Source organism: Tenebrio molitor, chromosome 2 (genome assembly GCF_963966145.1).
Source record: "Tenebrio molitor chromosome 2, icTenMoli1.1, whole genome shotgun sequence".
Taxonomy (NCBI): Eukaryota; Metazoa; Arthropoda; class Insecta; order Coleoptera; family Tenebrionidae; genus Tenebrio; species Tenebrio molitor.
Window position 1 is genome coordinate 17,551,285 of NC_091047.1, and position 18,412 is coordinate 17,569,696.

An 18,412-nucleotide genomic window follows, 5' to 3' on the forward strand; every position below is an offset into this window, starting at 1 on the left:
AAACAATCCACATTCAACTAGTAGAAGCATTGCTTTGGACCACAATATAAGCCACACTTTAGTTCAAAAATTCCACCCACATAAGCTGCAATTGGTAATTGGTACATGAGTTGACAGAAGATGACTTTGATCGTAGGCAAGAATTTTGTGAACAAATGATGGAAATTTGCCTTCGCGATCCAATGTTTTCCCAACGTGTTTTATTTTCGGATGAAGCAACATTTTGTTTAAATGGAACGGTCAATAGACAGAATTATAGAAATTGGACTAGGGAAAATCCCCATTGAATTTAGGAAATTCATACCCAATATCCTCAGAAAGTTAATGTTTGGGTAGGAATTATTGATGACAGATTTCTAGGTCCATTCTTTTTTGCAAACAGTTTGACTGGGGATAGATACCTTCAATTTTTACAGTTGGAATTGATGCCTGCATTAGTTCCATTATTCTCCAATGCAAATAACCATGACCCACCAAATAACACCATTTGGTCACAACAAGATGGCGCTCCGCCTCATTACGCAATTAATGTGCGACGTTACGTTACTTGGATCAAGTTCTTCCAGGAAGATGGATATGTAGAAGAGATCCGATGGAATGGCCGGCTAGGTCTCCTCCATTAGACTTCTTTTTGCGGGGGTACTTAAAAAGTAAAGTGTACAACAATCGACCCAATAATTTAGAAGATCTCAAGCAAGTAATTTCAACATGAGATTAGGTTAATATCACCTCAAATTATCCAGAATGTTAGAAATGAATTTTATAACCGTCTTGGCTATTGTCAGATGGTACAGGATCGTCACTTTGAACATTTAGCGTAAATGTAATTTAAAAATTTAGTTATTTTTATATTAAGTGCGCAGTGTTTTTTGTTGGCGCATTAGAATGAGTTTTTGGTGGAGACCGTCAGGCCGAGACTTCAAACTCATTCGAATGCGCCAACAAAACAATTATCTTGCACAGGAAATACAAACACTATTTTTTCTACAGCCGCTTTTTAAAACTTTGCTAATAAAATTCATACTTACTACAAAACGATCAGACATTCAAGTTGCCCGCTTGCGCTGGTCACTTGGTTACGAATTTTTGTAAAATTTTCTTTGGATGTTTTAACTTTTTTTTTTCACTGTTTTTACGATGAAAATAGTTTAAAACGCCAGTGAAATGAGCGTTTTAAAGGCCCACGAGTACCAAAAAAGCCCAATTGACACACGAACGAGTTAAATACAATGTTTTTTTATTCGACGAGCCCCTTAAAGGCTCCAAATCGCTTAAAATCTTTTAAATTAGCTTAACGTTTCGTTTTGACAAGTGGTGACATTTATCAAAATTCGTTCACACAGGAGAAAATTCTCAAATTCTTAGTGTCGGACAAAAAAAAAATTAAAGCATCCAAGGAAACTTTTTGACAACTATTTTTGATCTATCAAAAAATTATATACTTTGTGACTTGATAACAATGCATAAATGTCGCGTTTTTTTTGACGATTGTAGAAAAATGTTATTTTTGTGCTTATTTTTGTGTTGGATGTTAAGTATTGTTAGAGTTTTTTTCTGGTTAATCAATTTAGTTTCTTTTTATTACAATGTTTGCCTCACGAAGTCATCGTTATTACCAACTTTGAGTTGAGCAGATAATAATGCATTTCTAGTTCGATTTTTCAATTATTTTTATAATTTCAAAATAAAAACGAATGTGCCGTTAATAACTTTCCGTCAAACTTAGGTGGCTACATTCATTTTCCCAATTTAAGGAATTTTTAATACATATTTGAACTTTAACACTGTTTTTCTCGATGTTTTTGAAATATACCATATTGAAAATTTTATACGGTTGGAGACTGAATAAAAAGTATGTACTACCAAAATCAATAATAAAAAATATAGGTTGTTATTAAAAAAAAAAAGTGGATGACGTGATAACATGAAAAACAAATGACATAAGAAACTGAAAATACATAGGCTGAAAATATTTGCTCTTGGAGATTTTTTCCAAAAAAGTATTTATAATTTCAACGGAATTACTGAATTAAGCGTTTCTTAATTTCCACACTGTATATTGCAAAAAAGATCTCACCGTCGTAACTTTTATTAACAGCCGTATACTTCCTCCCATTTTTATGTCAAAAAACGATCGCTTCAAGGTTGGTGTTTAAGTGGATTCTTTTTATTACCTAATATGAATTAATTGTTTTCTGAATAATTAGTTCCTAATGTATAAAGTGTAATAGTCTTTATTCTATTTTAGTCAATAATCGTCTTTATACGCCCCCAGTTAGGGAATAAATTGGACTTTATGGCACAGATCTGTCAAAAATCTACCAAGCAACGGTTGGTTTAATTATTCAAACAATGGTGTCAATCATTATTGTATTAAAGAAAATCATACATTGTATACACAGTAACCCTAACAACATCAAAATAGCTAACTAAATTTGCATGGACACAACTTTTAGTTGATTTCCTTTAAGGAATACTAAATATTTGTTTGAATCTTTTAGAAATTATAAAATAGCTGTTCCAAATTCACATAACATAACACAGACATATAACACAAAAATTAATAAATATTTAGAGCTCTCCGTTGCTATGAGAAATCTTTGGTGTTTAGAAAAAAATTCAATTTTACCACTTACAATTTCAGCAACGGGAATAGTACCGCAATCTCTTTTTAAAAATCTAAAACTTCTGGATTTAGGTAACACATTGGTAGTTGAATTTCAAAAAGCTATATTATTATACTCATGTCATATCGTGAGGAAGTTCCTTAACATTGACACAGAACATAATAAAACACAACAAAGTCAAAATGTGGAGGAGAGACGCCGGTAATTATGTTGATTAGCACTGCACTATTACTTGATAGTAATATCCGTAATAGTGCCGTGCCGCCGGGTGGTGGAGGGTTAAGAAATAGAATTAAAATGTTGTATGTACCACGGGCATAATTGTCGATTATGCTCTTAATACATAAATAACTATTTTGCGAATCAAAACCGCACACTAGCGTGGACGATTAGTTTCCGTTGTGCAGCCACTTCAAGATAAATATTATTAAATTTAAATATTATTAAAATTTTGGAACACGAGTATAATTATACAGTATATGGATCTGTTACAGTCAAAAGTCGATTTTTGTTGTACCTACTATTTTTTTTTTATTTTTTTTTTCCGAGGATGTCAAATAAATTTTACGATTTATTGCTAATGTACTCTCGTGTCAAAAATAAATTACTCCCTATAATTCGAACTTTTAGGGAAAAACGTTTTTCATGTTGTGTGTAACTAGAATTTTCACAAGTTATTTTGAATGCCTAAGGTTGGTTACTTTGAATTGAGAGATTAAATCCAAATAAATATGCCGCCAGTAACCAAAATTGATTGTGAAACGAAAAATCATCTATCACTTAGAGAGAAATTAGTCATTTGCAACTGTTACAATTAATTTGCTGCTTTACATTTTTGGTATATCTTTTGTTTGTCACCAGAAACCACATAGAACGCTCTTGTGGGTATTTCGTCAAATTTAAACCTATGCCTTAAAGCGGCATTAACAACCTGGCAACGATATTAAAATATGAAGGTTTTTTATGACCTCTAACTCAAAAAGTCCTAAAACCGTCATTCAACAATTCAATAAATTTGGTTAACGGCCGAGGTTAGTAGTGACATTAACTTTCTTTTTTGAGTTCTTTTGCGGGGTATTTGAAATAGCGGAACAAAAAGTACTGGAATTAAGTTCCAATTAATAGAACAGCAATATTTTATAAAGAAATAGCAATACATACACTTGATTTCAAAAAAATAGCGTACACCTAATATTTCCCCATGTAATGTTAGCTTTGTTTTCATGGTTACATTAAAGTGACAAAAGCCCGAATCATCACTAAACTAGAAGGAAGGTAGCGTGTTGCCTAGAAACAGTTTATAGCCGGGCATTTACATTAGGAAAATATTACAAAAATCGCTCTCAGCACTTGTACGCTATTTTTTTGAAATCAAGTGTACATGTCGCATAAATGGCAGCCAGAAAACGCGAATACGAGAAATTATTTGTTGTTTCATATAAAAATGTGTACCACTGTAGTTCAAGTCACATCGAAATGTCTACCGGGAATCTACCGAAAAAAATAAATTAGCGTCAAAAGTAAGTTGTAAAGGCTACAGATTCACGTACTATCGCAGCCATCCAAAAGTGAACGTTTTTTTTTTATAGTTTGATTTTTACTTTAAATCATAGGCGTCCTAAAATGTCAAAGCTTGACACTAGCGATAAAAAAATTATTGAAACAATTTTTTTTAAATGCCACATCACCCACATCTCACTCCGATGCAGACAGCTAGGGCTATTGCAAAGCTAAAAGAAAATTGGTCGTTGGCTGCTGTGGCAAGAGAATTACATTGCAGTAAGACTTGCATCTTCAATATAAAGAGGGGTTGGCAAGAAAACAGGCTTGAGAGGCCAATGCGAATAGGTGTTGGAAAGGTTTCTTTAGTAAAGTTTACTTTCATTTTAATAATGTATTAATTACTTCTCAGTCTCATTTTTATTATTACAACTTTTTATTGTTAAAATAGTAACGCCTGCTGCACGAACGCCAATGAATATAGCCTGATTTAATCTAACGAAAAATACGGAAATTTTCGCAAGCTATCGTTCACTTTTGGATGGCCGCCATTGTACGTGTTTAAAATATCAAGTATGTATATCAAATTTTCAAATGACATGCCCCTAAACATTAGTTAGTCGGAGAATACGGTTTCATCTCCAAGGCTGACTTGATTATAAATTTTCTCGATTTGTTGTTCATTTGTTTATTTCAAATACACTAGACACTAGAGAATACAAACAAAGGTTCTAATTGGTACAAAACAATAATAAAAAATAAAATAGGTCACATGACATTTAGAGTAACTAAAATAATAATTAGTGTAAAACTGTAGATTCAGTCTGCAACTCATTTTGCACTAATAAATGCGTTGCCTAATATTGTTATAAATTTAATTTAAAAATGTTTTAATTCCTTTATAATGTTCACATTAAGTTGAATCTTTGCATAAGTCATCTCCAACAAAATAATTTTTAATAATTACTTTATTTTACACATTAAATTACTTTGTTGGGATAATAATGTTCAAACATCCTGCCTCACACTTGAGAAACGTCAGAATGATCAGAAGTATGAAGTGTGGCACCAATATTTTAATCGATTTTGTTACTTTTTGAAAACTACCATTAGTCTCAAAAAATGTAATCCGGTGCGGGGATGTGCACGTTACGAACAAATGAACCTATTTAAAAAAAGTGGTTTCCATGATGCCGGCGAGTGAAAGCTTAGTTTAACATATGTTCTTTGGGTTATTATAAATGAAGACGGTAAATACCGTATTTCTAATAATAATAACGTAGGATTTTTTTTAAATCTAATGTGGTTACAACCAAATACACCCACCTTCAAATATTGAAATGTAATAAAAAGTAAAAATAATGTAAGAAGTCCCTTGTCAGATTTGACAGTGGCTAATATTTCTGTAAGTACACTTAAAACAAAAAATTTAATTTCATAGTAAATTATGTTTTTTTTTGCACATTAAATAATGTCTATGTTGAACATATACTTTTTAAAAGTTTCTTAGCTTTTCGACATTCTGCAAAAATGAAAATTTAGAGTTTGAATTGTTCAAATGAATGACGTCTTAAACGTAAATTTATTGTTTTGAATGTACTTTCAAAATTTTTGCTCATTACCATAGAAAGTAAAAACATTCATTAGTTCATATTTTTGCCGCGGGACTTCTTACATTATTTTTATTATAATAGTGGGTGATTCAAAATAATTGTGGATAAGTTTCGCAACTATGTACGAAAAATTATGTCGCAATTGTTTGGGTAGGATAGAGTTGACATTTCTTTGACAGTTGATTGTCGCGCAATTTTGAAAATTGTCAAATCAATGTGCAATGGTATAAAAAAAATCAAATGCACCCTTATGAAATGTGATACAAATGTCAACTCTACCCCACCCACACAGTTGCCACATAAATGTTCGTACATAGTTGCCATATTTATGTACAGTCATTTGGAATTTATAAAAAGTGCGATTTATGGGTCTGTCACAATAGTGTTAATGTTAGTGGTAATGTTATAATGTTAGTGGAGATGGCAATGGTTATGGTAGTAGTCCAGTGTTCACAATAATGTTAACGGAATGTTACTCTTACAGCTGTCAACGTGGTGTGAACTGTCACTGCGCCTGCGCGTGCGTGAAATTCTCGATAGTGAGTGGTAGATGTTAACGAAGATGTTAAAGTTTGTCTAAACATAAGTGAATTTTATGGTTTTAACATCTAAAGTTCTTTATGAGGGATTTTAGGGTTGTTCACGACAAATTCATCACAACAGAATATTTAGCTACCCTGTCCTAAATTTTGCAACGCGTGCCTGTCTTTGTTAAAAGAAAAGCTGCAGATTTGGTTATTCCCACTTTTACAACATCCCTCATAAAGTACTTTAGTTGTTAAAACCGTAAAATTCACTTATGTTTAGACAAACTTTAAAGAACCAGACATTTTCTGGATCTCTTAACATCGTTTCTAACGTTAACATCACCATCACCATTATTGTGAACGGTTGAACGTTTCACCAATGTTCTGAAGATTAACATTCTGGCTAACAATAACATTAACATTACCATTAACACTATTGTGACAGATACATTAGGGTAGACCTTTTCAGCCCGCAACGTGTGCATGGTAGAGATCCAATAGTATATTGTATATCAAGAGTTGAAAATGAAAGATTTCACAGGAGTTTGCAGAATTGAGCCACAAGCCGTAGGCGCGTGCGTGGCTTAAGCAAACGAGTGTGAAATCGAATTTTCAACACGTGGTATACACGATATTTTTCCGACGACCACAAAAAAAAAACGCTAATATTCGGCATCCGTTCAAACTTCAAATATTATTCGACAGAGCTGCGGACCAAATAATTATGCCGTTGCGCGGAGATAGACATCGTTAATCATCGGCCCGTGTACAATATAAAAACACACAGCTGTCGGCCAATCAGATTTCTCAAATTTTTCATTGTACACGGTTAGGCTGTTCGTTCGTGTTCGTGTTGAAATCGTTTGCAATTTTAAATTTTCACTAAGGAAAAACCGTGTGAAATGTGCCATATTTCACAGTGGTCGTCTGAAAAAGTAGATTGATTGCAAATGTAAAATGTTGCTACGTACTTTTTTTTGTCGATACAAGTGAAAAAAACTACTGTTTTTGGAGCAATTCTCAAAGTATTTTTTATCACGTTTTCCGTAAATCGGCAAAAAATGCATTTCTTGTTTTTTGGGGAGGGATGGAAGAAATTGAGTTAAATGGTACAACTCTCTTATATTTCTTCCTGCACATTTTTATTTTCAATCATTCAAACGTTTTACGCATGTTTGAGAGCAATAAGTTAGAACTTGACATTTTTTGTTACCTTCAATTGTTGGTTGTCATATCTGAGATGCTTTCAGGTGGTGCCTGATCGAAGCTCGTCTAAAAACACACTTCGTATCAACAGTCAGACATTGGGCACATTTCGAGGGGGTTCTCTCCCCAATGTGTCCGCGGGTGTTCCCACGGTCAAGTCCACTTCTCATAATACAGAATCAGCAAAGGTGATCTTTCACCCTAGTTGTTTCAGTGTTGTAGTTTTTATGTTATGCACTTTTCCGTATTATTTTTAACATTTAATGATTACTATTAGATTGAATGTTAGCTTAAAGTTAAAAGAATGTGCTTTTTGCATGTAACTATTGCTTGTCGAAGGGATGCACGGGAATATGACATTACGAAATATCATTTAAGAGATATTGAAGTCTTAAATTTTAAAATTGCGTAAAGCATCTCGGTGGCACGTTGTTGTGTGCCTAGCACGTAGACTCGAGAAAATATGTTTTAATTTTTTTTCATTTCACAATTATTGTGTGTTATGTCGAGGGTTCAAAATTTTTTTAGTAAAGCAGGCCGTGGTTTTCTTTATCTTTTTAGTCGGTGTGCTTTGACATTTCATTCAAATACATAACTCACCTTGATCACTTCAATATTATTTGACCTTTTGCAAAACAGAAATGCAGTATTAAATAACAAATCATTTGTTAGAAAAGGTGTTGAATTTGAACCCCTCTCCTCCCTCTTTTCCAAACATGTTGCTATTTTGCCTCTCAGCCAATTGGAAACATTTTTGGCATCTGTGGACTAATTTTTTTTTCTCATTAATACGTTATTCTTTTTTTGAATTGAAAATATGGACTTTTAGAGACATGGCCATATAAAGAAGTCACACGAAAAAAGATTCCTTCATGAAAGATTTCTGTTCTAAAGTAAAAACCGTCGTGTCCCACAAAGAAAAACAGAAACATTCTAGATGCTTAGTTATAAAGAGCACTGTTTGTCGTTTGTGATTTGATAGTTAATGAGGCTATTCCATACGTTAACGGAAACAAAGATATCAAGCACCACGCATTTTGACCGTAATTTTTTTGAACGCTTTTGAATATTTGCAACTCTGTTTTGTTTTTAAATCTTTGTGGATGTAAAGGGTCTTTTTTGGGAGAGTCGATTGAGAACGCACCACTCGTGTAAAAGCGTAAGATTTAAACAGCTGATCCGTGATCCGTTACCCGTATAGTGCATTCACTATCGACTCTTCAACGCTAACTTCGACGCCAAATTTTGTAATAAGCGTTTATACAGGTGTTCCCAAAAAAAGGCGAATCCATAGCTCCCTTATTTATCGGAGGATTTTAATTATCTATACACCAAATTAACTGATTGCGAATAGGCTACAAAATGACCAAATAAAATCACGTATAGCCCTAAGGGCTTCAAGGCTACACTGTAAAAATGCTTTGAGTTTGAGCATAGACAGAATAAAATTCTATCAGAATTACTAAAAAAAGGAAAAGGACCAACTTAAAGTATCATCCTTACACAGGGTCATTATAAATTATTGTAGTCGAAGCAAGCCATGCCCATGTCACGAAATTTTTGCCGCTCTATACAAACATAACTGTAATGTGGTGTGAACTGTCACAATAGTGTCAATCGTGTGAATGGTGTGTATATAACGGGGTGGCGATGACATCTGGTAACATTGTTAGTAGTAGCTGCAGAACAAATAAAATTCCCCAATAGAAATTGATAGCTTTCGTATTTGGTTAGGTTGATTTCAATTAAGGTTACATTAGGGGCTATTCTGTAAGAGGTCCGATAAAAATAACGCTGCTTTAAAATTTTAAGGGTGCCTTAAAACGAAAATGCTATTTTGTATCTCGTAGGTGCGTTAAAATTTTAAAGCAAGTGCGTTAAATCTGACTTTTAAGGGGAAAATTTTATCGGCTAGGCCAGACCAACCCTTAAAATTAAAAAAGCGGTAAACGAATAACGTTTTAACTCGTTTATTACTTATATTTAGATTTGTGGAAAAATTTATGGTATCTGTGGGCACTTTGGCATTTAATGGTTTAATTTATTTGGGAATTGTCGAACAGCATGAACGTGAACGTGATCGTTTACGAAGGTAAAACAGGTCAATTGTTTTAACTGCATAGAATGATTAAAATAACAATTATTTAGAAATGAAGCATGGATGATGCATCGACAACTGAGGGGCACTAGTAACCCATTAAGTCTGCCAAATTGCCAAATTTAAAATTATTTAAACTAAACAAACGATGTTGCTTGGATTTAGTTGAAAATTAAATTATCTACATGTTCATCTTACATACTTTAATTTTATTTAAAATGACAAAAAAACATCAAATTTTTAACCGTAGTGCAGCACATTTTGGCCTCTTCCTCCTCAATTTTGTTGCCAACTCCAAAACTGATTGGGCCAATTTAATATTTGCGTTGGCCAACGACACCAGGTACTTCTCGTGCTGCTTTTGAAGTCATCTAACGTCTTAAAACATTTTAAATTACATAAATTTTTTTAAAGGATAACTCATTACCTCCCGCCATTGTTTAACAGTTTTCCGAGCCGCTTCCATATTATTTAACAATGCAGCCACTTCTTTTCACTTTTCCTCAAATCACTCTAACTCAATAGCATTTTCCGTCCGCCCTTCTAATTGAAATCGTTGGTTTTCTAGGAGGCACACGAGGAGCTCCTTTTGCTTTTTTGTTGTTCTTGGACCTCGAGACATTTATGTTGTTTTTTCCTTAAACGCTGGAAACAAACTAAAATCAAATCAAATCGGCACGTTTTGACTGTAAAAACTGTTTTACATTTTACTGCCCAGGCCTAGAGAAATTTTCTCAGATGCGACAGATGTCTGCAAAACACATTTCATATTTCATAACAAAATTCTTCAGATGATTTGTAAATACTTACGTATTTGTTAATCACATTCTATTAAATGATCACATTTTCATTAACAGTTGAAGTATAACTTAACCTCACATGTGAATTTCCAGTCTGGTTTTTGCAAAACAAACGTGCGCATTATATCTACTGCCGGATGAAATGTGGTGTGTTCACATTTCACAACTGATTTAACATACATGCCTTAAAGCTTGGTATTTTACCGGTCTCCGTTAAATTCAAGTTACAGAATAGAAATTTATGCATTTAACGCTCCGATAAAATCGAGTATTTTAACGCTGCGGTAAATTTATCGGATCTCTTACAGAATAGCCCCTATTGTGTGACGGAAACGCTAACATCGTTGCCAGCTTGAACGTATTTCGAATTGAATCATAATTTGAGTATGAATGCCTCTGAAATTCGAACTTGAATATTTATATATACAAATGTGCAAGGTTTATTAAAGCTATATGTATAGGTCGGGCATCGTATACAAAGCCAAAAAAAAATAAATAAATGTAAATATCAACCAAAAAGTCAAATTCTGATTTTCATACTGACCTACCCAGATTCACTTCCTATAATTATTTACGAAATTAGTGGAAAAAATACCAATTAGATTTTGAATTAAACGCAGTTTTACATTTCAACTTTCAAAATCATTTTTATTTATGACCTGCTACTTGTGCTGTCGTAAATTTAGGTGACAATGGGAACTGTCATTTTTATGGCAAAGCTGTAAGTAAGAGGCTCAAAACGGCCGGCTATTAGTGAATGATCCTTTTGTTAGCAAATTATACCATTTTGCTATAAATCACGCGTCTGGTTTGCCTTTAAAAAAAAGCGAATTATTTAGCCAACCAAGTCAAAATTTGTAATTGTGCCACCATGGTTTGATGCGTTAGCAGGTACAAATTCATTTAGTGTAAAAACAGGTAGGTAGGTAGGTAAATTAACAGTTAATATCAGAAAATTTCTGTACCGGGTGGGGCATCGTATACGCGCACGCCAGAAATCGCGACTTCTAATTAAATAAAATTGGCGAAATTTTATATACCTGACTAATTATTGATAAGGTATATTTGAGAATTTTTTAATTTTTTTTTTGTTAATAAATAAGGCCGTAACAGTTTTATTAGTTTTCTGAAATTAACTGTTAATTTACCTATAAAGTTTTTACACTAAATGAACCTGTATCTTCTAGCGCATCAAACCCTGGTGGCACAATTACAAATTTTGACTTGGTTACCTAAATAATTCGCTTTTTTATTTAAACGTAAACCAGACGGATGATTTACGGCACAATGGTATAATTTCCCAACAAAGGTATAGCCGACCGTTTTAAACCTTTTTGCCATAAAATTGACAGTTTCCATTGTCACCTAAATTTACGACAGCACAAGTAGCAGGTCATAAATAAAAATGATTTTGAAAGTTGAAATGTAAAACTGCGTTTAATTCAAAATCTACTTGGTATTTCTTTCCGTAGATTTCGTAAATAATTATAGGAAGTGAATCTGGGTAGGTTAGTACAAAAATCAGAATTTGACTTTTTGGTTGAAATTTACATTTAAATTTTTTTTGGCTTTGTTTGTAAGTGAAAAATTATCAAAAAATTATGAAATGTACCATACCAATAGCCAGGTAAGTCTGAAAAATTTCGACAATTTTATTTAGTTAGAAGTCGCGAATTCTCGCGTGCGCGTATACGATGCCCCACCCGGTATACCATAGGTACTAATCAAAAACTGTATAGATCCGTTTTCTATCCATAATTTTTTAATCAAATTAAATTAGACAACATTGTTCAAATTTGAATGTCGGAACAATCATGTTATATTTCTGATCGGAAAAAATTGAGTCAGTTTATCCAACATGATAAAAATAAATCACAGCCACCTCTTATCCATATTCATCGTGAATCGATTATATTCACTTACCTATTCACATAATTTTGATCATTTTCATATGGAGCGGCAACCATAAATTTTACATTCAGTTTTTAACTTGGACCACAATAATTTATAATGACCCTGTATAATAGAGCAAATACAAAAAATAAATTGTTGTGTGCGTTATACAGGGTGATCCAAATTTTTTTTAAAATGCTCTAGCAACTTTATTTCTTGTCCGATTTCAATAAGCGATATATCAAATGAAAAGGCGTTTAAGGGACTATGAACTCCCATATAAAATTTATTTTTTAAAGAAGCAGTTTAAGTGGGGTGATATTTAACTTTCTTATTTTAAATTGTGACATATGTTTTTTATTACTTATTTTTAAAGTCACTATTTTTCTAAACATTGCTGTATAAAAATATTATTTGTTTTTTGAAATGTTATGAAGAAATAAAAATGAAAAGCGAATAAAATCAAGTTGCTTTCTACAGCATTTGTTACGCAAAGAATTTGACAAGTTGTTAAAATTGTATTTCCTCGTAATCGTGAGTAAAAATGAATACCTTTGAAGAAATGACCGACATGCTACAAGCGTATTTTGAGTGTGAAAAAAGTGCACAGGCCGCTGAATTATCAAATTCTTTGTGTAACAAATGCTCTAGCTGACAGGTCTCACAAAGCAACTTGATTTTAATCGCTTTTTCATTAAAATGTCATTTTTATTTCTGAATTTTTTTTCAAAAAACAAATGATATTTTTGTACAGCAATGTTGAGAAAAATAGTGACTTTAAAAATAAGTAATGAAAAACATATGTCACTATTTAAAATAAGAAAGTTAAATATCACCCCACTTAAACTGCTTCTTTAAAAAATAAATATTATATGCCAGTTCATGGTCCCTTAAACGCCTTTTCATTTGATATATCGCTTGTTAAAATCGGACAAGAAATAAAGTTGCTAGAGCATTTAAAAAAAAAATTGGATCACCCTGTATAAAAACTTCATTTTTTGGACTAAATTGTAATTGCGAATCTATTGATCTGTTGGGCAAATATAGAAATTTTAACCTGTTTGTACGAAGGTTGCTAGCGAGAAATATGAACAAAATGACTAGTCCAAACAATTAAGTAAAGTGTCAGCGACTGTAGTGAATTATGTTTTTTCCAATGTAGATCAATAACCACTTTTTTTCTTCTAGTTTTTGTTGTGTTGTGGAATCACACACACGGTACGCTTGTAATGCTGATGAAAACAAAATTATGGGTGCAAAATTAAGAATAAAATTGTTAATTACTTTAAGTATACCAGTGGAACGGCCCGTGCTTACGCACTAAAAGCAATAAAATATTTAAATGTCGTTCTCTATTTGCTGCCCTTTGTCGCTAAATTATCCATTATTGTAATATTTTTCTTATGAAGTTAATGACAGGTTTTACTGTCAAAAGGGACGTGTCATAGCAACACAGTTTCGTGGGTACCGCCATATTGTTACACGAAACGGACACCTATTTGCATTATAGTATTAAAGATTAAATAATCTTAATCTTTATCCATTAAAGGCGTCTTCATAACAACGGCCAAATGCGATACACATGTACAGAGTGTCTTTAAAAGAACATTATATCAAGAGTCCTGTGGAACTCGAATATACAGGTGTCCCCAAAAAAGAAGACGAGTCCATAACTCCCTTATTTATAGGAGGATTTTAACTATTTATACACCAAATTAAATGGTTGTGAATAGGCTACAAAAGGGCCTAATAAATTCATGTACATATATCCCCAAGGGCTTTAATGGTAAACTGGCAAATAGTTATTTAAACATTAAGGGAGGTAACTAATATTTACCTGTCGAGGACAAGTTTGCCCCCGAGCGATAGCGAGGGGTAGCAATAGAGTCCGAGACTGGTTAAATTAGTTACCTCCCGAATTGTTTATAATATTTTTTCCACTCTCAAAGTTATTTTGAACTGCATACTTTCTTTTTGATGAAATTATTTTAAATATTTGAATAAAATATTAGTATGTCTGTTGCCGGTTGCTACGACTTTCATCACACAAAACGTCAATATTAAAAGCGTCGTGTCAAAAGTTTGTAAAATGAATTTGAACAAAATTAAAAGAGAAATGGAAGTTGCTGAGGCTGCAAACGCTTCATGTTCCTTCCCCCTGCCACAGAAATCGAATAAACGTTACCATAAGGCATATTAGTGTTTTGTTTGGTTTAATTTTTGTCACTTATTTCCCCGAGGGAGGTAAGTGGTTACTTACATCCCGTCGTTAATAGCAACCAACGGTAGGTCAAAAAAGTTGTACCTACATCCACCAAATCAATGTCATAACAACGTACTTACCATGTAGAGAGTGGAAAAATATTTTTTTTCAAATCCGAACATATACTTTTTTTAGACATTCTGATAGAGATTTTTATTCTGAAAACAACAATGTATCACAATTATACAGTAAGCGGCAAAAGTATGGAATAAATTCCTTAAAAATTAAACAAATTTTTTTCAAACAAATCTTTGGACAGGTCAATTTTAGTTTATAAAAATACATGTTTTAGTACTAAAGAAAATTCCAAGCAGTCATTAGTTTTCGAGTGATGACGTCATCGATACTTTTTTTTAAATGGAAACCCCCTATTTTTTTTTTCTTGATTCTGATAGCTCTTTTAATTGTCTAAATGACAGTATAAAAATTTTGTTATCTTAAGGCTGTATGACACGATGCTAAATTTTGTAGAAAATTTGTTAGATAATGAGAGAGGACCAATGAACGATCAGGATCTGACAAAGACAGACTATGATCCTGATCGAGGGTCTCTCTCATTTTCTAACAAATTTTCTACAAAATTTAGCATCGTGTCAAACAAGTTTTACATGAGGAAATTTTTGAGAAAAAAAAAATAAATTTGGAAAAAATAAATTTTATAACGAACAAAAACAAGTCAAAAAATCAAGAAGGTACGAGTAAATTAAACAGTCAAGTGTTACTGTAATTTCATTCGTATGTGTTTATTGTTTTACAAAAGGACTCATTTAATAGAAACACAACTTATAGAAATTTATTTTGATTGGGTGCGGGTATAAAACTAAAACAGGGGGAATTTCTTCATAGACTTGCTTATTGTCAACAAGCTGGGGAATGGCAATTCGAACATTTAATTCTATAATTTTAAGTACAGTGTGGAATAAAATGATTTACATCTAGTTACCTTTGGAATTTTTGCACATGAAAATTTTCCTGTACCGCTCTACTTTTTTTTTTCGAAGTGTTGACAATTGTTCATTTGTTACAATTTACTAAATGAATTAAGAAACGTTGGTGGCCACTTTCAACACTAGCTGTGATTTTCTTTTGTTAGCTCCTTTTTAATTTCAATCTCAATTTAGCATTCATATCATCCCTTCGCAATAAATCACATTTGGAATTTGGATATATATTTTGAGGTTAGGCTTTCTTTTTTTTTTTGTAGAGCGGCATTTCGTATTTTTTCAAGGGTAATGCAAAGGTAACTAGATGTAAATCATTTTATTCCACACTGTACTTACTAACACAGTTTTTGACTTGTTTTTGTTCGTCATTTTTTCAAACTTTTTTTTTCTCAAAAATTTCCTTATGTAAGATAACAAAATTTTTATACTGGAGTTTAGACAATTAAAAGGGCTATCAAAATCAAGAAAAAAAAATAGGGGGTTTCCATTTAAAAAAAAACATCGATGATGTCATAACTCTAAAACAAATGACTGCTTGAAATTTTATTTCATATTAAAATATGTATTTTTATAAACTAAAATTGACCTGTCCAAAAAAAATTTTGAAAAAAAAAATTGTTTTAATTTTTAATGAATTTATTCCATACTTTTGCCGCTCACTGTACACTTCCATAACAAAAATAAAAAAAAAGTTATAAAATAGTATATTATGTTATGAGGAGCAAAAATGAAGTTTTATGTGGTGAGGCTGGTAGATTGGCTGCCGAAGGCAGTGAGGCAGACAAAACCAGCCAAAGCACATAAAACCATTTTTGCTCCGAATAACATATACTATTTTTTCTTCAAACCTTCATAACAAATTATTTAAGACATGTTAAGAAACCAGGTAGGAATTTCAAATGATTAGCTAGTTTACTTTACAGCCGTTCATCAGCGGAGATAATAACTTCACGGACGCTCCTCAGCGGAGATAATAACTTCACGGACGCTGGTCAGCTCGTTAAATGCCATGACAATGAAGTGACACTTTAGCATTATCAATGCAGCATTCATTGCAATGTCATATTTTACGGACGTTTGAAGAAAAATTACTATCGTCTATGCGCTCCATTTTGCGCTAAACATTGGCGGCATCTTTGCGCAATCCCTATGTTAATTATTTGAAATTTGTTTTTCCAGCTAACTTGATTTGGTTATTACACTGTAACGCAATGCATTTTGATAGCTTCTCGCTTTGTGCTCGTCATTTGTTTCAAAAGTTAGTGTTATTTTTTTTCTGCGAGGTTATACCGAGCGATCCAAAAGTGAGCCATGACATTATAATTACACGATGAAATAAAAAAATGTGAAATTAAAAATATCAGAGGATACGGACATTTTATAAAACATGATATATATACAGGGTGTATTTTTAAACTGTGCCGAAATTTTACCTACGAGGTTGTAGGACAACGTAGAAAACTAAAAGCAATTTTAAAAAATTGTAGCTAAAAATAAATGTCATTTTATTTTTTGACAGAATTTTTTAGATATTTTTTCCGAGTTCTACGTGAAGCCAGTAGCTCGTGGTTAAAATATCTGTACAGCTTTCAATAACACCCTGTATATGACAAAATCAAACCCTGAAAACGTCGGTCAATTTGACAGGACTTATTTTGGAGTAAGTCAAAAAAATTACAAAACAAACAAAAAAGTGCATTTTAAAATATTTTCATAAATTCTGTCTGACATAACTGACAACCACTACCATAATAATGACATAGCTCAACATTTTTGCCGGTTTTACATTGTGTATGTCGTTTGAATTCTTGAAAAGGTTTCTTGATCGTCATGATGTTTCATTACATGATTTTTCCTTGCTGCGCATAGTAATTTTCATTTCGATGATCAAGCTCTTTTCTGCAGTTTCCGTATTCAAATTTATGCCATTTATTTTGATCCAAATACGAAATTTTAAAATGAACGAACAGATTATGAATTTTTCTCCAATTCACTAATTTTATCAATAGTGATGTAAGTTTGTTGTACGCTACATTCTTTTCTTTGTTTTCTATCAAACCGTGTTGACAGCAGAATGAATTTGTTCATGCACCATTAATTGCTTATGCATATAAGCAATAATTTATTATCCGTTCACCTGACATCAGCACTATCAGTGTCATTTTTTATCCAAGTTGGTTGAATGTACATCAAAATTTCGATTTCCCTTTTGAGTGTAACATTAAATCGAGTGATAAATAAATTACTAGTGTCAAATAGAAAGAAGTTGGGTTATACACTGGTGTTTCAAATTATTTTTTCTATTTTGCACAACAAAGCTGTTAACGGATTCATTTTGAATGTGTTAATAAACCATTAATACATCCGAAACCTAGAAACTTTTTTCAGCTGCTAACAAACGTTGCCGGGAGCAAATTTACTGTGGTATTCTCTGCTATTTGCAGTATTCCTAGATAATTCACCTTAATTGCAATTTCACTTGCGAAAAATGACTTACTATTCCGGTCAAAAATAACTGGGACAGCACGTTACTGTAGACACTTCCAAACATATTGAGTTTGAATGAATTTGGAAGTGTCTACAGTAACACACTTACACACTGTCCCAGTTATTTTTGACCGCAATAGTATGTTTAGTCTAGATTCAAATTTAAAATTTTACTTTAAATATCAACTGAAATAAAAGTGTCACCAACTGTCACAAAATTCCCTAAATTACCAAAATTTGTCTCCCAGATTTAAATGCTTGTTAATATGCGATCTTTTAACGTATTCGATACGGAATAGTCCCTAATAAACATCAAAACTCTGTATTTTTCAATAGAAACTGCCAATACGTCCGCTTTTAGAGGTAAACAGACTGGCAAAATTTGTGAGGTTAGGTTTCGATGTTTCAGTTTTATTTTCTTGACGATGGTTTATTACTTTGAACAGAACACAAG

General features: G+C 32.5%; 1 protein-coding gene and 1 long non-coding RNA gene across 7 annotated transcripts in view; one reads left to right on the forward strand and one right to left on the reverse strand.

Annotated features, from left to right (window-relative positions):
- The window catches only part of Crtc (CREB-regulated transcription coactivator), a 54,903-nt gene that overhangs the window by 10,257 nt on the left and 26,234 nt on the right, over positions 1–18,412 (forward strand). For 5 of the 6 annotated variants that reach the window (XM_069036879.1, XM_069036877.1, XM_069036881.1 and 2 more), the window contains exon 2: positions 7,518–7,661. The exons of the other annotated variant lie outside the window; for it this stretch is intronic. In XM_069036879.1, the coding sequence (XP_068892980.1) occupies positions 7,518–7,661 (144 nt within the window). The remainder of the gene's footprint in view (positions 1–7,517; positions 7,662–18,412) is intronic. 6 annotated transcript variants of the gene reach the window in all.
- Positions 9,704–10,479, reverse strand: LOC138122626 (uncharacterized). Its single transcript, XR_011156558.1, has 3 exons — positions 10,382–10,479; positions 10,276–10,322; positions 9,704–10,227 (listed from the first exon to the last, which is right to left on the reverse strand). It is a non-coding gene; the product is annotated as an uncharacterized lncRNA (long non-coding RNA).